Below are 22,807 nucleotides of genomic sequence, written 5' to 3' on the forward strand. Positions count from 1 at the left end.
AGTGCTGCCAAGGCTGCCTCTCTTTGGCTCCCAGTCCATCACAAACGTTGTATCTCCACAGGTCAAAGATGTAGTAATTAGTCTTTCACCATCAGGTACTTCAATTCTTCAAAAGGTGGCAATTGATAGTTGCTAGACTCACTGCTCGAAATTGGTTCTACGTCTTTCCACCATATCACTGTAGCTGTAGTTAAGACCATGTTGGAGGGTCAGGATCCTTTTGCAGTACACTTCCGAGTCAGCTGATATTTCGTTATCAGGGCATGTTTTATGGCCACATAGTCTCAATCTTGTTCTTAAGGGAAAGCAGTGAGAGCTTTACCTCATAGCCCTGAGGTTAAGCCCACTGGTTATCAGGCAACTGGTACTGCCTGCAGGCCTTTTTCAATGCTCGGAAAAGGGAAGAAAATGGTCGGAACGAGGTTTAGAGGTGTTGACAGTACTGGACTTACTGCTCCATGGAGTAGACTGCTACATCTGGAGTCGGGTTAATGCCAGCTGCTGCTTTCTCTCAGCTTATCATTTTCCCACTGGCGCCTCTCGCTCATTTTGAGCCACCTGTCACTCAGCTCCTGGCTTGTGCATCTGCTTGCTTAATCGATCCAATATGCAAAAAGTAGATCCACTACAAATGAAAGAAAAACAGATAGCTAATTAGCAGATCCATTTTCCATAGACTTCAGTGTTAAAAAAAACAGATCCAGGAGATATCATGTAAGTCAATAACGGACTAAAAAGGTGTGTCTGTACAACTTTTTTGCCAACAGATAGCTGCTGGATCTATTGTAATGGATCACTACCGGACATGTGAACATAGCCTTAGAGTGCTAGCTCTTGTTCCTTTCCCAAGTTATAATTAATCCATGCTTCAATACTCAAGAAGTGACATGTCGCCCTGATATTAAGAAATGGTTTTATGGGTTTTAACATTACATTTCTGACAGTCAATAAAATCATTTGACAGTGATTAATTTTCCACATTCTATGTATGATAATTGCTTTTCCCTGTGTGAGTTCTCTGATGTCTAACAAGATTTGATTTACGTAAAAAACATTTACCACATTCTGAACATAAAAAAGGTTTCTCCCCTGTGTGAGTTCTTTGGTGCGTAAGAAGATTTGATTTCTGTACAAAATGTTTCCCACATTCTGAACATGAATATGGCTTCTCTCCTGTGTGAGTTCTCCGATGTGCAACAAGAACTGATTTTTGGACAAAACATTTTCCACATTCTGAACATGAAAAAGGCTTCTCCCCTGTGTGAGTTCTCTGATGTCTAACGAGAACCGATTTCTCTACAAAACATTTTCCACATTCTGAACATGAAAAAGATTTCTCCCCTGTATGAGTTCTCTGGTGTCTTACAAGGTCCGATTTCTCTACAAAATATTTTCCACATAATGAACATGAAAAAGACTTCTCCCCTGTGTGAGTTCTCTGGTGTCTCACAAGGTGTGATTTCTCTACAAAATATTTTCCACACCCTGAACATGAAAAAGGCTTCTCCCCTGTGTGAATTCTCTGGTGACTAACAAGAACTGATTTCCATACAAAACTTTTTCCACATTCTGAACATGAATATGGTTTCTCCCCAGTATGAATTCTCTCATGCCTAACAAAATCTGATTTTCGGATAAAATATTTTCCACACTTGGAACAACAAAATCTCTTCTCCTCTGTGGGAATTTTTTGATGTTTAACAAAAGATGTCTCGAGGGGAAAACTATTCCCATATTCTGAATGTGAAATTGTCTTTTTTCCTTTAACAGCAGTTTGTTTTTTAATGTCTCTTTTGTGACTTTTATTTTTCTTAGTAGTCTGTAATGAATCAGAAGAAAGGAACTCTTTCAAAGGATCAGACGAAAAATCTTTGTTGTGAAAGGATGATAGTATATCTGGAGTAATGATCTTCACTTCAATTGAATCCTGTGTGATCTCAAGGTCATCCGATTTAAAAATTGAACATGTCATCTGTCCCTCTGATCTCCTGGAACAACCACCTGCCAAGAATAAAATCAATTATTATTTTTGAATAAAATATCCCTGAAATTTATATTTCTGAACATTTCTACATAAAATGTTTGTAGAAATGGCAAATTATGTAGCAAAATTGAATTTTTCACTAAGATAATGACAGATCAAAGTCTAATAGAAAACTTCATGGCATGAACAAGCGAAGCGGTTTGTTCATTTTGCCGCCCAAATATTGGAATAAAAAGCTACCCAAAAATATTATGTAGTCAAAAGTTATGCTAATAAAAACCTCTACTCATCCCCCAAATAACAAGCCCATCATCTGTTAATGGAAAAAAAAACAGAGGTTCCACATTATTAGTGGCTTAAATTCACCGGAAAAGCAACAGGACTTCCATAGAACAATCCAACAAAATCCGCTCTGCCAAAGTCATTTCTCCCCCTCACTTCAGAGCCTTGCAGTGTGGACAAACCACATTTAGCATCAATGTATTTGGCATTGCTATAGTAAGAAGAACCCACTTCACAATTTACAGTGTGTGTCTCTTGTATAGCACAATCTGGGCATTATAATGTATGTTGGGCAATAAAATGGCACATTTGCAATCTTCACTCTATAACATCCACTGTGTACTAATTTCTGGAAACAGGCTGTAGAGTCAGAATAGTCACAACTGGAGTCACTTTACGGGGTTTTCTACTGCTCTGGTTTTCTGCCAATTTGTCACATTAGGGCATCTGCAAATGGTGTGCCCCATTTTCTCTGGGATCTGCTCCTATGACGTCTGCTTCTCTCAACAGGAACCCCCTTATTTACTCTGTGGGCGGTGTTGGTGATGGAGCAACCGTCAGAACCAAAAGCTCTGGGCGGCATAAGCTATGTCCAACCACTAAGATTACAGTAGCTGGGACCAGTAGTACCATCCAGACTGGCAGTATGGGTGTGTACGATGACTAGGTGGAGTAATCAGCTTCCTGCTTCAGCCAATTGGAAAGCAATACACCCATCTACAGCTTGAACTATATTGCTAGAAGCTGCCAGATACAGCCTTGTTCTCCTGTGGTTTAGTCCTGTGTCCTCAGCTCCTGGTTTGTCTATTTGTTTCCTGTTGTGACTCCGGTCTGTTAACTGACTACCTCATCTTCAAATTTTGCATTTTTTCTGCCCTGGAGGTGCTGACCCAGCTACCTAACTATTCTTCTTGCAATCTTCAACCACCAAACAGAAGTGAACTCCATGGCTTCAGCCTAAGGGTTCCTGGGTAAGTCCAGATCTATGCAATCCCTTGGGTCTGGAAAGTGAAGTAGATAGTTCAAAGCTTGTTCAGGGTAGCCATTTTTTGAGCTGTCAGGTGACCACAAAAAGTGCCCCTGTTACATGGTGCCTGAAAACAATTTCAGCAAAATATGTGTTGCAATAGCCGAATGGCTCTCCTTCCCTTCTGAGCGCTGCCATGTGCCCAGACAGTAGTGTACAACCATATATAGGGGATTGTCAGATTCAGGAGAAGTTAGAAAATAATTAGTAAGGTTCATTTGTTTCCTATTACCCTTTAGGAAAAAAAATGGGGCTACATCAACATTTTAGTGGAAAAAAAAATGCATTCCACTTTGTGATAATTCTGTTTTAAGAGAATAAAAATTAAGTATTTGAAATGTACAAATCTTTCTAAATTATTTGGAAATTTTTACGCATTTTCAAAAATAAATCAAACTATATCAAGCTAAAATTACCAAAAACATAAAGTACAATGTGGCACAGAAAAAAAAATTCAGAAGAACTGGTATCAGAAGAAGCATCCAAAGTAATCAACCAAATAAATTGACCCATGTCAGATTTGAAAAATGGGCCCTGATTATGAACGCAAAACTGGCTATGGGAAGTGGTTAAATCAAGAGTATTTTTGGCACTAACTACTGTAGTCAAAAATTGTGACTATAGACAATAACACATCTACTGAAATGATCAAACTCAACAGTCTTCATCAGAGAAAAAAATGACTAACATGAATGGAACCCACAATGGTAATGAGTAGTCGTAAAATTTAACTTTTAATATAAATAATTTAAAAAGGACTAATACAACAACCAAACAACAAAAAGCACCACATTAAACCCTTAGTGACAGAGCCAATTTGGTAATTAATGACCGAGCCAATTTTTACAATTCTGACCACTGTCACTTTATGAGGTTATAACTCTGGAATGCTTTAACGGATCCCGCTGATTCTGAGACTGTTTTTTCGTGACATATTGTACTTCATGTTAGTGGTAACATTTCTTCGATATTACTTGAGATTATTTATGAAAAAAATGGAAATATGGCGAAAATTTTAAAAATTTTGCAATTTTCAAACTTTGTATTTTTATGCCCTTAAATCAGAGAGATATGTCACACAAAATAGTTAATAAATAACATTTCCCACATGTCTACTTTACATCAGCACAATTTTGGAAACAAATTTTTTTTTGTTAGGGAGTTATAAGGGTTAAAAGTTGACCAGCAATTTCTCATTTTTACAACGCCATTTTTTTTGGGGACCACATCACATTTGAAGTCATTTTGAGGGGTCTATATGATAGAAAATAACCAAGTGTGACACAGTTCTAAAAACTGCACTCCTCAAGGTGCTCAAAACCACATTCAAGAAGTTTATTAACACTTTACGTGTAGTGTTGAGCGATACCGTCCGATACTTGAAAGTATCGGTATCGGAAAGTATCGGCCGATACCGGTAAAGTATCGGATCTAATCCGATACCGATACCCGATACCAATACAAGTCAATGGGACTCAAGTATCGGACGGTATCCCTGATGGTTCCCAGGGTCTGAAGGAGAGGAAACTCTCCTTCAGGCCCTGGGAACCATATTAATGTGTAAAATAAAGAATTAAAATAAAAAATATTGCTATACTCACCTCACCGAGGGAACCGGCAGCGTTGTTTGCTTAAAATGCGCGCTTTTCCTTCCTTCCGTGACGTCACGGCTTCTGATTGGTCGCGTGCCGCCCATGTGGCCGCGACGCGACCAATCACAGCAAGCCGTGACGTAATTTTCAGGTCCTTCTAGGCATTCAGTATTTTAAAATTACGTTCCGGCTTTGTGATTGGTCGCGTCGCGGTCACATGGGCGACGCGACCAATCACAAGCCGTGACGTCACGGGAGGCAGGAGACGCGCACATTTTAAAATGCGCGCGTGTCCAGCCTCCCGTGACGTCACGGCTTGTGATTGGTCGCGTCGCCCATGTGACCGCGACGCGACCAATCACAAAGCCGGGACGTAATTTTAAAATACTGAATGCCTAGAAGGTCCTGAAAATTACGTCACGGCTTGCTGTGATTGGTCGCGTCGTGGCCACATGGGCGGCACGCGACCAATCAGAAGCCGTGACGTCACGGAAGGAAGGAAAAGCGCGCATTTTAAGCAAACAACGCTGCCGGTTCCCTCGGTGAGGTCCAGGCTGCGTCGGAGAGGTGAGTATAGCAATATTTTTTATTTTAATTCTTTCTTTTACACATTAATGTTGTTTCGATACCGGTACCCGAGACCACAAAAGTATCGGATCTCGGTATCGGAATTCCGATACAGCAAATATCGGCCGATACCCGATACTTGCGGTATCGGAATGCTCAACACTATTTACGTGCTTCACAGGAACTGAAACAATGTGGAAGGAAAAAATGAACATTTAACTTTTTTTTGCAAACATTTTACTTCAGAACCATTTTTTTTTATTTTCACAAGTGTACAAACAGAAATTTAACCATAAATTTTGTTGTGAAATTTCTCCTGAATACGCCGATACCCCATATGTGGGGATAAACCACTATTTGGGCACACCGCAGAGCTTGGAAGAGAAGGAGCGCCATTTGAATTTTTCAATGCAGAATTAGCTGGAATTGAGATCGGACGCCATGTCACGTTTGGAGAGCCCCTGATGTGCCTAAACAGTGGAAACCCCCCACAAGTGACCCCATTTTGGAAACTAGACCCCTTAAGGAACTTAACTAGATGTGTGGTGAGCACTTTAAACCCCCAGGTGCTTCACAGAAGTTTATAACGTAGAGCCGTGAAAATAAAAAATCGCATTTGTTTACACAAAAATGATCTTTTCGCCCGCAAATTCTTATTTTCACAAGGGTAACAGGAGAAATTAGACAACAAAAGTTGTTGTACAATTTCTCCTGAGTACGTCGATACCCCATATGTGGGGGTAAACCACTGTTTGGGCGCACTGCAGAGCTTGGAAGAGAAGGAGTGCCGTTTTACTTTTTCAATGTAGAATTGGCTGGAATTGAGATCGGACACCATGTCGCGTTTGGAGAGCCCCTGATGTGCCTAAACAGTAGAAACCCCCCACAAGTGACCCCATTTTGGAAACTAGACCCCTTAAGGAACTTATCTAGATGTGTGGTGAGCACCCCCGAGTGCTTCACAGAAATTTATAACGTAGAGCCGTGAAAATAAAAAAATATTTTTTTTACTTTAAAAATGCTTTTTTTAGCCTGCAATTTTTTATTTTCTCAAGGGTAACAGGAGACATTGGACCCCAAAATATGTTGACCAGTTTGTCCTGAGTATGCTGATACCCCATATGTGGGGGGGGCACTGTTTGGGCACCCATCAGGGCTCGGAAGGGAAGGAGCGCCGCTTGGAATGCAGACTTTGATGGGATGGTCTGCGGGCGTCATGTTGCATTTGCAGAGCTCCTGATGTACCTAAACAGTAGAAACCCCCACAAGTGACCCCATTTTGGAAACTAGACCCCCCAAAGAGCTTATCTAGATGTGTGGTGAGCACTATGAACCCCCAACTGCTTCACAGAAGTTTATAATGTAGAGCCATGAAAATTAAAAAAAATCATATTTTCTCCACAAAAATGATCTTTTCACCCCCAAATTTTTACTTTCCTAAGGGTAACAGGAGAAATTGGACCCCAAAATTTATTGTGCAATTTATGCTGAGTAGGCTGATACCCCATATGTGGGGGTAAACCACTGTTTGGGCGCATGGCAGAGCTCGGAAGGGAAGGAGCGCCGTTTTGGAATGCAGACTTTGATAGAATGGTCTGCGGACGTTATGTTGCGTTTGCAGAGCCTTCCATGTACCTAAACAGTAGAAACCCCCCACAAGTGACCCCATTTTGGAAACTAGACCCCCCAAGGAACTTATCTAGATGTGTTGTGAGAACTTTGAATGCCCAAGTGCTTCACAGAAGTTTATAATGCAGAGTCGTGAAAATAAAAAAAATAAAAATTTTCCACCAAAAAGATTTTTTAGCCCCCACATTTTTATTTTCACAATGGTAACAAGAGAAATTGGACCCCAAAAGTTGTTGTCCAATTTGTCCTGAGTACACTGATACCCCATGTGTGGGGGGGACCAGTGTTTGGGCGCATGGCTGAGCTCGGAAGGGAAGGAGTGCCGTTTTGGAATGCAGACTTTGATAGAATGGTCTGCGGGCGTTATGTTGCGGTTGCAGAGCCCCTGATGTACCTAAACAGTAGAAACCCCCCCACAAGTGACCCCATTTTGGAAACTAAACCCCCCAAGGAACTTATCTAGATGTGTGGTGAGAACTTTGAATGCCCAAGTGCTTCACAGAAGTTTACAATGCAGTCGTGAAAATAAAAAATATTTTTTTTTTCCACAAAAAAGATTTTTTTAGCCCCCAAGTTTTTATTTTCACAAGGGAAACAGGAGAAATTGGACCCCAAAAGTTGTTGTCCAATTTATCCCGAGTACGCTGATGCCCCATATGTTGGGGTAAACCACTGTTTGGGCGCAGGGCAGAGCTCGGAATGGAGGGAGCACCATTTGACTTTTTGAGCGCAAAATTGGCTGTGGCGTTTAGAGACCCCCTGTTGTACCTAAACAGTGGAAACCCCCAATTCTAACTCCAACCCTAACCCCAACACACCCCTAACCCTAATCCCAACCCGATCCATAATCCTAATCACAACCCTAACACCCAAAACACCCCTAACCCTAATCCCAAAGCTAACCATAACCCTAATCAAAACCCTAAACCCAACACACCCCTAATCCTAATCTCAACCCTAACCTCAAAACCTAACCCTAATCCCAATACACCCCTAACCCTAATCCCAAATGTAACCCTAATGCCAACCCTAATCCAAACCCTAATCCCAACACTAACCCTAACTTTATCCCCAACCCTAGCCCTAACCATAACTTTAGCCCAAACCCTAACTTTAGCCCTAAACCTAGCCCCAACCCTAACCCTAACTTTAGCCCCAACCCTAACCCTAACCCTACCTCTAACCCTAACCCAAGCCCTAACCCTAGCCCTAACCCTAAGGCTATGTGCACACGTTGCGGATTTTGCTGCGGATCCGTAGCGTTTCCGCAGCTGCGGGTATGCAGCAGTTTCCCATGAGTTTACAGTATAATGTAAACCTATGGGAAACATAAAACGCCGTGCCCATGCTGCGGAAAAAAACACGCGGAAATGCAGCGGTTTACATTTCGCAGAATGTCTATTCTGTCTGCGGATTCCGCAGCGGTTTTACACCTGATCTATAATAGAAAACCGCAGGTGTAAAACCGCAGGGGAATCCGCTAAAAAAAACGAGGTACATCCGCGATAAAACCGCAGGAAAAACACAGCGTTTTGGCCCTGCGGATTTATCAAATCAGCTGCAGAAAAATCCGCAGAGAACCATTCTACATGTGCACATATCCTAACCCTAACCCTCACCCTAACCCTACCCCTAATTGGAAAATAGAAATATATACATTTTTTTAATTTTATTATTTTTTCCTTACTAAGGGGGTGATAAAGGGGGGGGGGGGGTTATTTACTATTTTTTTTCATTTTGATCACTGTGATAGGATCTCACAGTGACCAAAATAAAACAAGAGGAAGAATCCTCCTCTGCCGGCTGGCAGATCATGGCGGGCGCACTGCGCCCGCCATTTTCTTACCGGAGCAAGAAGCCAGCGGCTAGCAGAAGAATCAGGAGGACCCAGGGACACCGGTAAGTATAACAGGGTCCCCGAATCCCCCTATTTCTCTGTCCTCTGATGTGCGATCACATCAGAGGACAGAGAATGACATCGCTTTTTTTATATTTTATTTGCGGTCACCAGTAAACAGTTAATTACCGGCGATCGCAAAACAGGGGTCGGTAAAAACCAACCCCGATCATGTAATTTGGGGTCTCGGCTATCCCCGGCAGCCGAGACCCCAAAGATCTTCCGGGTGCCGGGCGCACAGCGCATGCGCCCGCCATTTTTTTCCCGGAAAAAGATGGCGGCGCCCATCGGGAGCCACGAGGAGCACCGGGGGAGATAGGTAAGTATCGGGGGGCGATCGGGGACCCCATTTCTCTGTCCTCCGATGTGCGATCACATCGGAGGACAGATAAATTAAATGGCAAATCGCGGTGTTTTTTTTGCTGCGACCGCAGGTAAACGGTTAATTACCGGCGATCGCAACTTGGGGGTCGGTAAAAACCCCTCGAATCATGTTCTCTGGGGTCTCGGCTACCCCCGGCAACCGAGACCCCAGAGAAAATCCGACTCTGGGGGGCGCTATTCACTTTTTCCACAGTTAATTAATGGCGCTGTGGTTTAAAGGGCACCTGTCACCCCATTTTTTCCGTATGAGATAAAAATACTGTTAAATAGGGCCTGAGCTGTGCATTACAACAGTGTATTTTGTGGACCCCGATTCCCCACCTATGCTGCCAAAATACGTTACCAAAGTAGCCGTTTTCGCCTGTCAATCAGGCTGGTCTGGTCAAAAGGGCGTGGTGTCTTCCCCCAGATCTTGCTTAGTTTTCCATTGGTGGCGTAGTGGTGTGCGCATGTCCAAGGTCCCGAATCCACTGCACAGGGGAGTGGAAAGAGCGCGATGTGTGCTCTTTCATTGGTGATCGATGGGGGCGGCCATCTTCCTTTGGCCGCGTGTGCGCAGAAGCGGCGCTCTGCTGGCCGCGGCTTCAGGAAAATGGCCGCGGGATGCCGCACGTGCGCAGATGGAGATCGCGGCGGCCATTTTCCTGAAGCCGAGATGCGAATTCTGCTTCAGGAAAATGGCCGCCGCAATCTCCATCTGCGCACGCGCGGCATCCCGCGGCCATTTTCCTGAAGCCGCGGCCAGCAGAGCGCCGCTTCTGCGCACGCGCGGCCAAAGGAAGATGGCCGCCCCCACCAATCACCAATGAAATAGCACACATCGCGCTCTTTCCACTCCCCTGTGCAGTGGATTCGGGACCTTGGACATGCGCACACCACTACGCCACCAACGGAAAACTAAGCAAGATCTGGGGGAAGACACCACGCCCTTTTGACCAGACCAGCCTGATTGACAGGCGAAAACGGCTACTTTGGTAACGTATTTTGGCAGCATAGGTGGGGAATCGGGGTCCACAAAATACACTATTGTAATGCACAGCTCAGGCCCTATTTAACAGTATTTTTATCTCATACGGAAAAAAACGGGGTGACAGGTGCCCTTTAAGTACCCTTAACTGCCGCCGTTAAAAGGAGTATCGGCGGTCGTTAAGGGGTTAAAAGTGCACTCTAATGCTTATAAACAATGACTTTTACTTGAAACCTACCTAACAGATGAGGTTGGTACCCTAAATTAAATACCACGCACATGGAGCCCCAGCTCCTCGGCGGCTTTCCTTCACTGCCCTGGAAAGTCCTAGATAAGTGTTGACATCCACTCACATCAACTTTGGGGTTAGTTACAGATAAACAACCGGGGCAAGAGGGCACAGAATGGCAATGGGTAAACAGGTTTTAGTAAATTCTTGAAAGAGTAAACCTAGGTGCATAACCCTGATATATTATAATTAATTCAAGATAAGATAAACAGGACCCCCTATTTGAAACTATAACTGTCACCTAGTCTAGACAGTGGAGGTTGGCACCCTACTTGACAGGAGATATGGCGCCCCCACTCTAAGGCAGCTAACCCTGGGAAGCTCTATTTTAAATTAACTATTTCAGGGAGAGTATAACTGTCTACAGGAACAAAACCTATTGTCAGTTAGGACATGGTTAATGTCCTGTTCTCGTAGGTTTAATGTTGTTGGCCTCTCTTTCAAGATGGGAGGGGTATTTATACTCACTCCTAGCTGGGTTTCTCTGTCAGCCATACATTCTGATTTAGTCTGTGTGCTTGACCCCTGAAGTGTGTGTCCGGTTTGCATAGCGTTTATCTTGCTCTCCGTGCGTTACCCTGTTTGCTATTCTGGATTTCTGACCTCTGGCTTTGCTTCTGACTATCCCCGGTCTCTCCCCATTGGTACCTCGTGATCTCCTGGCTCCGATCTTTGCTTGTTTGATAACTCTCTAGTGTTTATCCCTTCTGTGTTCCCTGGTGTCTGGCTCCGCCCCCTGACCGCCTTTCACTCTGTCACATGTCTAAGGTCCCGTAGGTTACTAGGTTAGTACCCGGTGTTTTGCTCAGCTCCTTTGCTGCTGTGTGCAGTTCACCCTGCAGAATTAATACCCGGGAGCCGTGACACCTATAGCCCCACACTTAGACAACACAGGTCCCAAATACTGGTAAAATAAACCTGCCCCACATATGTAACAAGGTGGATAAAAACATTAAGCATGCCAGAATATGGAGACAGAAGGAAAGCGGTACTTATTATATGTGTCTTATTAGATGTGTAGCTTATTAAAACTTGCATTTCACCCAAACTAGGCTCATCAGGAGGTTAGAAATTGTCCGCATCAATTTTCTGTTGTTTGGTGGTTGTTAGTCCTTTTTTAAATTATTTATATTAAAAGTTATATTTTAGTACTACCTATTACCTTTATATCTACAAAAATGTCCAAACGAATAGGTAATGGCACTTCAAAATGACATATAACCAAATACAGACTAATGTTACAAACAGGGCAAGAAAAGAGAACCGTGTAACAATAAAATAAATTCTTCAAAATTTTATTGTAATATTCAAAAATGCAAAGAAAGGCACAAAAGACAATACAACAAAGTGTCCAGTAGGGGGACCCTAACCTAAACCCTAAATAATAATTTGTATCACCTTAAAATGGTATACCGTTAATAATATCCTGAATCTACATACGTGATCACAGCAACATTACTGGTAAAAAGAAATGGCCATTCGCATAGTACATACAGACAGTAATACGTAGTAATGTTATAAGCATATGTGCCTTTAGAAATATAATATGCAGGCAGGTCAAGGTGATAACATAAAGAACTATGACAAATTACCTCAATATCCTTTGCAGACCACGTAAAGAGGGAGTAGGGAAGGCAAGGATTTCCCCCTCCACCCCGACGTGCGTTTTGTCCAGAGCTTCTACAGGGCCCAAATAATGTGAACAATTTCGGGTGGAGGACTATATTGTGGTCTAGCAGCAAAATGGTGATAACATGATTGGGAAACAGCTGAACTACACAACCATTAAAACAGCCACAGCCAGTGACTGAGAGGAATCTGTAACTTATCTGCATTTAGTGCTTACTACTCACCTGGGTAGTCATATGTAGGAAGCTCCTCTTTACACCGCTCATCACCCCACAAGTATGTCTCTGTAGTATTAATATGGGTCAGATCTTCACCCTGAAACGAATATTGTAAAAGTCACAGACAGATGGAGAAGTCACATATATAATCAGCTGTAATCCTGCCATCTCCACCGTTCTCATTACACAAAGTATAAAACATAATACTGGTGGATAAGCCAAGACTGAACACAAGACCTTCACAGGCGTCTACACATCATAGGGGAGATCTCATGACATCTTCTCTCCATCTACCTGATCATCCTGAGGAACATCTGGATTTTCTTGTTTACAGACTTGTGGAAGAAGAGGACGGGGGCATCTCTCTGGTGTTGTCCTCTTACTGGATAGAACTGAAGGAAACATACAGGGACTGCATTCATTCTTTGGATAAAGAAAATTATAGGCCGTGTGTATTTAGTCCTGTCTATTACCTGGTAATGTGAAGGGCTTGGGAACCTCCATCATGATGTCCCTGTACAGATCTTTGTGTCCTTCTAAATACTCCCACTCCTCCATGGAAAAATAGACGCTGACATCCTGACACCTTATAGGAACCTGACACATACAATGATACTGTCATCCCCCTATCCATTAATAGTGTTACTGTATAATGTCCCAGCATTCCCAGCAGTGTCACCTCTCCAGTCAGCAGCTCAATCATCTTGTAGGTGAGTTCTAGGATCTTTTGGTCATTGATGTCCTCATGTATCAGGGGGTGAGGTATAGGCCTCATGATTAGGCTCAGGGGTCTTCCCCATCCCTCAGACACAGGGGCCTCACAGCGGTCACTAGAGGTCTTCTTCACTACTGTGTAATCCTGGTTATGGAGAGACACATTAATAAATCTCACTACAAACATTTCCAGAGTCCTCACCTCTCCAGTTCTGTCCATCTGTTATTCCCACAGATAAGAATGATGTAATGTGACATCATCAGAATCTCTCACCTCTCCAGTAAGCCGGAAGAGGATCTCTAGGGTGAGGTGTAATATCCTCTCCACCATCTTGTCCCTGTCCCTATCCATCCTTGATGGGTAAACCAGAAAAAAATCTCTTCTATAGAAGATATCCACTGAGAGGATCCGATATTGTAGGGACCTGAATATGAAGAAGAAGAACCGATGTAACATCATAAAGAATCCTGTGTAACAGGGTTGGGCAATTAATTTTTCCAAGGGGCAACATCAAAGACTTGTGTGATTGTTGTGGAGGTCCGATCTAACATGGTAAATTTAATTCTGCTCATTTATATTGTTTTGAATCAATCTCTTAATCTTGAGCAGAATTATGTCTGATGACTCGCTGCTACTGTTAATTAAGGTAAAGTGTTCTTCAATGTAGCAGCTAAAAAACCCCCATAATTTACTGCTTTTTATAAAGATTATATAAAGCATCAAATTATTCTGGTCCTGTTATTCAGCCTTTGTACCTTAATCAACAGCTTACAACACAATATGATGTCCCCACACAGCTCTCTAGTCCCTCAAACAGTATGATCTCCCCACATAGCTCCTAGTATCTGCATCCCGAGGATGTAGATGCTACCAAAAATGAGAGTGTAGGGTGCTAGTGAGTCCCGCCCTTTGGCTGTCCTGGTCCACACAGGAACATCTGAAGGGCCACACTTTGCCCACATCTGCTGGGTAAGAATATGATTTCCCTTATTATCACCAGTAATTGTATCAGGAGACAGAACGTGTAGATGTTCTATTCTCTCTTGTCTCGTACGGATTGAGTACATAAGTTGAGTTGCTGACCAAGTCATCTCCTCCATGCTCCCAATCACTGGCTATGATGGCCACTGTTTCAACAACGGATTGGATGTAGGAACCACATGTTCAGCAGGACTGACCAGGAAAAACAGAAAATGGTGGAGGACTCAAGCAGTGGTGGCACAGGAGTAGTGTGGAATCATTAATGTCCTACTATCTTTACTACATTATTTTTTTTATTTCCGACATCTACTAATAAAACCTATATTCTTTAGACTACACATAAAAAAAGAAAGAAATGGTTATGAGTCCACAGCTATGTAGAAAGTAACTAAATCTTTATTAGGTAAAATAAGTCTAGGCCCAAACGATTAATACAGTAGTTTCAATTGCATCATCACCAGCCCACCCCCAGAGGAAGGCAGGGCTGGCGCCATTCCAGCAAGAGAGGACACTTATGGGTCGGTGTACGTCTCTACTTCCCAACACTGTTATTGCTATTGTTGTATATAGACTTTGCACTGCCCTTATATTGTTTGCTAAGATTATATGTATTTTACTCTGATGTCCTCCCCTACTGTAGATGATGCGTTTTAAACTTCCATGTTCATCTCTAGGACCTAGATCACATGTGCGATTAACACACAGAAGTTTCAGGCATTTGTAACAGAATGTTTGTAAGAACATCACAGACTGGAGATATTTAGTGTCAAAGTCTCCATATATAGTGTTTTATGAGGGTTTTGTATTACTCTGGATATGATGTTTTGTTTTGTGGCATTTTCTTGTGTGTGGGGGGGATGGCAGTACTGTGGGAACATTATACTGTGTGTGGGGGGATGGCGGTACTGTGGGAACATTATACTATGCGTGGGGGGATGGCGGTACTGGGGGACATTCTACTGTGTGTGGGGGAATGGCGGTACTGTGGGAACATTATACTGTGTGTGGGGGATGGCGGTACTGGGGGAAATTATACTGTTTGTGGGGGGTGGCGGTACTGTGGGAACATTATACTGAATGTTGTGGGTGGCAGTACTGTGGGAACATTATACTGTGTGTGGGGGAGATGGCAGTACTGGAGGAGCATTATACTGTGTGTGGGGGATGCCTATACTGGAGGAACATTATACTGTGTGTAGGGGGATGGCAGAACTGGGGGAACATTATACTGTGTGTGGTGGGGTGGCGGTGGTGTGGGAACATTATACTGTGTGTGGGGAGATGGTACAGTGGGAACACTATACTGTGTGTGGGGGATGGCAGTACTGGGGGACATTATACTGTGGGGGGGATGACGGTACTGGGGGAACATTATACTGTGTGTGGGGGGATGGCGGTACTGGGAGACATACTGTGTGGGAGATGGCTGTACTGTGGGAACATTATACTGTGTTTGGGGGATGGCTGTACTGTGGGAACATTATACTGTGTGTGGGGGGCTAGCGGTACTGGGGGAGCATTATACTGTGTGGGGGGATGGTGGTAATGGGGGATCTTTATACTGTGTGTGGGGGATGGTGGTACTGTGGGAACATTATACTGTGTGTGGGGGGATGGGGGTACTGTGGGAACATTATACCGTGTGGGGGGATGGCAGTACTGGGGTATCATTATACTGTGTGTGGGGGATGGCGGTACTGGAGGAACATTATACTGTGTGTGGGGGGGATGGCAGTACTGGGGGAACATTATACTGTGTGTGGGGAGATGGCGATAGTGTGGGAACATTATACTGTATGTGGGGGAATGGCGGGACTGAGGGAACATTATACAGTGTGTGGTGGATGGTGGCACTGGGGGACATTATACTGTGTGTGGGGGGATGGCGGTACTGGGGGAACATTATAATGTGTGTGTGGGGGGATGGCAGTACTGGGGGACATTATACTGTGTGCGGGGGAAGGCTGTACTGTGGGAACATTATACTGTGTGTGGGGGATGGCTGTACTGTGGGAACATTATACTGTGTGTTGGGGGATGGCGGTACTGGGGGAGCATTATACTGTGTGGGGGGATGGTGGTACTGGGGGATCATTATACTGTGTGTGGGGGGATGGCGTTACTGTGGGAACATTATACTTTGTGTGGGGGGATGGGGGTACTGTGGGAACATTATACTGTGTGGGGGGATGGCAGTAACGGGGGAACATTATACTGTGCGGTGAAATGTCGGTACTGGGGGACATTATATTGTATGTGGGGGGATGGCAATACTGTGGGAACATTATACTGCGTGTTGGGGGGATGGCGGTACTGTGGGAACATTATACTGTGTGGGGGTGGCAGTACTGTGGGAACATTATACTGTGTGTGGGGGGATGGCGGTACTGGGGGACATTATACTGTGTGTGAGGGGATGGCGGTACTGTGGGAACATTATACTGAATGTGGGGGGTGGCAGTACTGTGGGCACATTATACTGTGTGTAGGGGGGATGGCAGTACTGGGGGAGCATTATACTGTGTGTGGGGGATGGCAGTACTGGGGGAACATTATACTGTGTGTGGGAGAATGGCAGTGGTGTAGGAACATTATACTGTGTGTGGGGGATGGCGGTACTGTGGGAACATTATACTGTGTGTGGGGGATGGCTGTACTGTGGGAACATTATACTGTGTGGGGGGGTGGCGGTACTGGGGGAGCATTATACTGTGTGGGGGGATGGTGGTACTGGGGGATCATTATACTGTGTGTGGAGGATGGCGGTACTGTGGGAACATTATACTGTGTGTGGGGGATAGAGGTACTCTGGGAACATTATACTGTGTGGGGGATGGCGGTACTGGGGGGAGCATTATACTGTGTTTGGGGGGTATGGCAGTACTGGGGGAACACTATACTGTGTGTGGGGGATGGAGGTACTGTGGGAACATTATACTGTGTGTGGAGGATGGCGGTACTGGGGGACATTATACTGTGTGTGGGGGATGGCTGTACTGTGGGAACATTATACTGTGTGTGGGGGATGGCTGTACTGTGGGAACATTATACTGTGTGTGGGGGATGGCTGTACTGTGGGAACATTATACTGTGTGTGGGGGGCTGGCGGTACTGGGGGAGTATTATACTGTGTGGGGGGATCGTGGTACTGGGGGATTATTATACTGTGTGTGGGGGATGGCGGTACTGTGGGAACATTATGCTGTGTGTGGGGGGATGGGGGTACTGTGGGAACATTATACTGTGCGGGGGGATGGCAGTATTGGGTGAACATTATGCTGTGTGTGGGGGATGGCGGTACTGTGGGAACATTATACTGTGTGTGGGGGGATGGTGGTACTGTGGGAACATTATACTGTGTGTGGAGGGATGGTGGTACTGTGGGAACATTATACTGTGTGTGGAGGATGGCTGTACTGTGGGAACATTATACTGTGTGTGGGGGGAAGGCTGTACTGTGGGAACATTATACTGTGTGTGGGGGGAAGGCTGTACTGTGGGAACATTATACTGTGTGTGGGGGATGGCGGTACTGTGGGAACATTATACTGTATGTGGGGGGGATGGCGGTACTGTGGGAACATTATATTGTGTGGGGGATGGCGGTACTGTGGGGAACATTATACTGTGTGTGGGAGATGGCGATACTGAGGGGAACATTATACTGTGTGTGAGGGGATGGCGGTACTGGGGGAACATTATACCGTGTGTGGGGGGGATGACAGAACTGGGGAAACATTATACTGTATGTGGGGGGGATGGAAGTACTGGGGTAACATTATACTGTGTGTGGGGGGATGGCGGTACGGTGGGAACATTATACTGGGTGTGGGGGGATGGTGGTACTGTGGGAACAGTATACTGTGTGTGTGGGGGATGGCTGTACTGTGGGAACATTATACTGTGTGTGGGGGGATGGCTGTACTGTGGGAACATTATACTGTGTGTGGGGGGATGGCTGTACCGTGGGAACATTATACTGTGTGTGGGGGATGGCGGTACTGGCGGAACATTATACTGTGTGTGAGGGGATGGCGGTACTGGGGGAACATTATACTGTGTGTGGGGGGATGGCGGTGGTGTGGGAACATTATACAGTGTGTGGGGGAATGGCGGTACTTTGGGAACATTTTACTGTGTGTGGGGATAAAGAAAGGGCACTGTACTATGTGAGTAATACAAGTTTCCTTCTTTTCCGTCTTTCATAGTTGGGTTGTATGTATCTCGCTTTTGCTCGGCCTACAACCTGCAACAGTGACCCCATTCCTTCACATCTCCTGCAGTCTCTCTCACCAGTGGTCACCACTCACCTGACTAAAATATTTAACCTCTCTCTTTCTTCGGGTATCTTTCCCTCCTCATTTAAACATGCCATCATAACCCCTTTACTTAAAAAGCCATCCCTGGACCAGAACTGCACTGCTAACTACAGACGTGTCTCTAACCTTTTCTTCATCTCTAAACTCCTGGAACGCTTGGTCCACTCCCATCTAATCCGCTATCTCTCAGATAACGCTCTTCTGGAGCTCTTACAATCTGGTTTCCGCTCTTTACACTCCACTGAAACTGCCCTCACTAAAGTCTCTAATGATTTAATAACAGCTAAATCCAAAGGTCATTGCTCCCTGCTGATTCTCCTGGATATCTCTGCCGCATTTGACACTGTGGATCACCAGCTCCTCTTCACTGTGGTCCGCTCTATAGGCCTCAAGGATGCAGCCCTCTCCTGGTTCACCTCCTACCTCTCTGACCGCTCCTTCACTGTATGTTTTGCCAGCTCCTCTTCCTCTCCTCGTCCCCTTACTATCGGGGTTCCGCAGAGCTCAGTCCTAGGCCCGCTCCTCTTCTCTCTATACACTGCCCCTACTGGACCAACAATCAGCAGATTTGGGTTCCAGTTTCATCTTTATGCTGACGACACCCAATTATACACTTCTTCCCCTGACATCACCCCTAACCTAATTCAAAATACCAAAGATTGTCTGTCTGCTGTCTCTAACATCATGACCTCCCTCTATATGAAACTAAATCTCTCCAAAACTGAACTTCTTGTGTTTCTCCCTTCTACTAACCTCACTCTACCTAACATCGAAATAACCCTGGAGGGTTCAACCATAACTCCCAAGCAGCATGCCCACTGTCTTGGGGTGATATGCGACACCGAACTTTCCTTTACTCCCTATATCTGATCACTCACTCGCACTTGTCACCTGCATCTTAAAAACATCTCCAGAATCCGACCTTTTCTCACCTTTGAAACTGCTAAGACTCTTACTGTCGCTCTTATTCATTCCAGTCTGGACAACTGCAACTCCCTTCTGATCGGTCTCCCTCTTACCAAACTTTCTCCTCTCCGATTCATCTTGAATGCGGCAGCCGGGGTCATATTTCTGTCCAGCCGCTTCACCGATGCCTCCATCTTGTGCCAGTCATTACACTGGCTACCCGTTCGCTACAGGGTCCAGTATAAACTCATCTCCCTCACCCACAAAGCTCTCCACAGTTCTGCACCGCCTTATATCTCATCTCTGTCTATCGCCCTACACGTGCCCTCTACAAATGACCTAAGACTAACATCCCCCGTAATCCGAACCTCGCACCTCCGTCTACAAGACTTCTCTCTTGCTGCGCCAGCTCTCTGGAATGCATTTCCCCAGACGATCAGACGAATACTTAGCCCTGACCTATTCAAGCGTGCTCTAAAAACCCATCTCTTCAAACAAGCCTACCACATCAACTACTCAGTAAACTAACATTGCCCTGTTCCCTCCCTCCAAATATTATTCTGAATCTGCACCCTACTATTCATCTGTCTCCACACCCTCCATGCATACGATAACTGCACTTGATACGTGACTATTGCACTTAAACACACGGGCTGATGACCGGATCATGCAGCTTTATATGAAAATCCCTATGTATTATAATTGCCAGACCTGAAATAACAAGCACTTTTCACCTATTGTGTCCCCCCCATTTCCTTGTAGATTGTAAGCTTGCGAGCAGGGACCTCACTCCTAATGTCACTGTTTAAATTGTCTTAACTTGTATTGAATTTATTGTTTGTACATGTCCCTGCTTAATTGTAAAGTGCTGCGGAATATGTTGGCGCTATATAAATAAAAATTATTATTATTTTTATTAAAAGTATCAAAACCTTAGGATTCATATAAAGTGGCAACAGAACAACCCTAGTGATGAGCGAGCGTAGGTGTTATCTGAGCATGCTTGGGTGCCAATACAGTATCTTCAGTGTGGTAGAATACTATGTTCAACTTGCTATGGGCTCAGTTCCACATGCGAGAAACAAGTCCGTGTCTCGCATGTGGAAACCAAGCTCCGAAGTGCCGGCGCCACAGCTTGGTTTCCACATGCGAGACATGGATGTGTTTCTCGCATGTGGAACTGAGCCCTTAGGCTGTATATCTCGTGACTATTCAACAGCCACAAACATGCAATCCCTGCATGTGTTGTGGTTGTCAAACAGCAATGAGGCATATAGCCATAGCAAGTTGAACATAGTATTCGACCACACTGAAGATACTGTATTGGCACCCGAGCATGCTCAGATAACACCTACGCTTTCTCATCACTAAAGAATACCAAAATAGTCTCAGCATTGAAGAGGTTACTGCCCCCGCCCAGTAATGGGGAATCTCCAGCACCTACCTCCACCTGCAGAGCCGCACACCACATATATGGCTGTTCAGGACCTGTGATGAGGTCACAGGATGGGAGGAGTCAGGGGTCACATGATCAGGGGCCTCAGTGTATGCAGGACTCTGCTGTGCTGGTTGTCATGGTGCTGGATGATGGGAAGTTTATGTGTGGGGTCAGGAGGGGTTTACAGGGTGGATGTAGCAGAGCCGTGTGTGTACGAGGTGTACGGAGCAGAGCCGTGTGTGTACGAGGTGTACGGAGCGGAGCCGTGTGTGTACGAGGTGTACGGAGCGGAACCGTGTGTGTACGAGGTGTACGGAGCGGAGCCGTGTGTGTACGAGGTGTACGGAGCGGAGCCGTGTGTGTACAGGGTGTACAGAGCGGAGCCACGTGTGCACAAGGTGTGCGGAGCGAAGCCGTGTGTGTAGGAGGTGTACGGAGCAGAGCTGTGAATGTACGAGGTGTATGGAGCGGAGCCGTGTGTGTACGGAGCGGAGCCGTGTGTGTATGAGGTGTATGGAGCGGAGCCGTGTGTGTACGAGGTGTACAGAGCGGAGCCGTGTGTGTATGAGGTGTAGCAGTGTGTGTACGAGGTGTACGGAGAGGATCCGTGTGTGTACAAGGTGTACGGAGCGGAGCCGCGTGTGCGCACAGGACCTGTGATGAGGTCACAGGAGGGGAGGAGTCAGGGGTCACATGATCAGGGGCCTCAGTGGATGCAGGACTCTGCTGTGCTGGATGATGGGAAGTTTATGTGTGGGGTCAGGAGGGGTTTACAGGGTGGATGTAGAAGAGCTGTGTGTGTACGAGGTGTACGGAGCGGAGCCGCGTGTGTACGAGGTGTACGGAGCGGAGCCGTGTGTTTACGAAGTGTATGGAGAGGAGTTGTGTGTGTACGAGGTGTACGGAGCGGAGCCGTGTGTTTACGAAGTGTATGGAGCGGAGCCGCATATGTAGAGTACATGGAGCAAAGTGGTATTATATACTGCTCAGAAAATAAGGGAACACTTACAACAGATTATAACTCCAAGTCAATCACACTTCTGTGAAATCCACCTGTCCAGTTATGAAGCAACAATGATTGTGACTCTGTTTCTCCTGCTGTTGTGCAAATGGAACAGGTAGAAATGATCGGCAATAAGCAAGACAACCTCTATAAAGGAGTGGTTCTGCAGGTGGTGACCACAGCCCATTTCTCTGCTCTCATCCTATTTGGCTGTTGTTTTGGTCACTTTTGCATTTTGTCTTTGCTCTCATCCCTAGTGGTACAGTACAGTAGCATGAGGCAGTGACTACAACCCACACAAGTGGCTCAGGTAGTGCAGCTCATCCAGGATGGCACATCAATGCGAGCTGTGGCAAGAAGGTTTGCTGTGTCTATCAGCGTAGTGTCCAGAGCATGGAGCAGATAGCAGGAGACAAGTCAGTACCCCAGGAGACGTGGAGGGGGCCGTAGGAGGGCAGCAACCCAGCAGCAGGACCGCTACCTCCTGTGTGCAAGGAGGAGCAGTGCCAGACAACTGCAAAATTACCTGCTGAGGCGATGAAAACTTAAACTCCAAGCAGTCATAAATACTCGGAGATCACCCGAGCGTGCTCGGGAAAAACCGAGCAACAAGTACACTCGCTTATCACTATTTACAACACCATGCAGGGTGATTGGCATTTCCAGAGAACACCAAGATTGGCAGATTCGACATTGTCACCCTGTGCTCTTCACAGATGAGAGCAGGTTCACACTGAGCACATGAGGAATTTTTTTCATTATATAAACTATGAAAAGTCATTTAAAAAGTTTTGATATCTTTCACTTTTAAACGCTAGAGGGAGCAGCTGTTAAATGTTGCCATGAAAAGCTAGTGTACTGCTAGCTCGCATTACGACTGCAGTAAATATAGGCGGGGTCTGCTCTCTTGTCTGATGTCTCCTCCCCTTCTGGGCCTTTACAAGACGGTAAGGGAGGATGAAGTTTAGGATCACAGTGCA

The 22,807-nt window shown here is 45.3% G+C and overlaps 1 protein-coding gene across 1 annotated transcript; it reads right to left on the reverse strand.

The window, feature by feature from the left end:
- Nucleotides 1-895: 895 nt before the first annotated feature.
- On the reverse strand, nt 896-21,549 carry LOC143766228 (uncharacterized). The gene is made up of 7 exons (XM_077253740.1): nt 20,831-21,549; nt 13,454-13,604; nt 13,145-13,324; nt 12,939-13,062; nt 12,760-12,857; nt 12,472-12,562; nt 896-2,001 (listed from the first exon to the last, which is right to left on the reverse strand). Exons 2-7 carry the CDS (start codon nt 13,529-13,531, stop codon nt 983-985), a joined length of 1,590 nt encoding a protein of 529 aa, XP_077109855.1. The 5' UTR covers nt 13,532-13,604; nt 20,831-21,549; the 3' UTR covers nt 896-982.
- Between the last annotated feature and the right edge of the window lie 1,258 nt (nt 21,550-22,807).

Source organism: Ranitomeya variabilis, chromosome 4 (genome assembly GCF_051348905.1).
Source record: "Ranitomeya variabilis isolate aRanVar5 chromosome 4, aRanVar5.hap1, whole genome shotgun sequence".
Lineage (NCBI taxonomy): Eukaryota > Metazoa > Chordata > Amphibia > Anura > Dendrobatidae > Ranitomeya > Ranitomeya variabilis.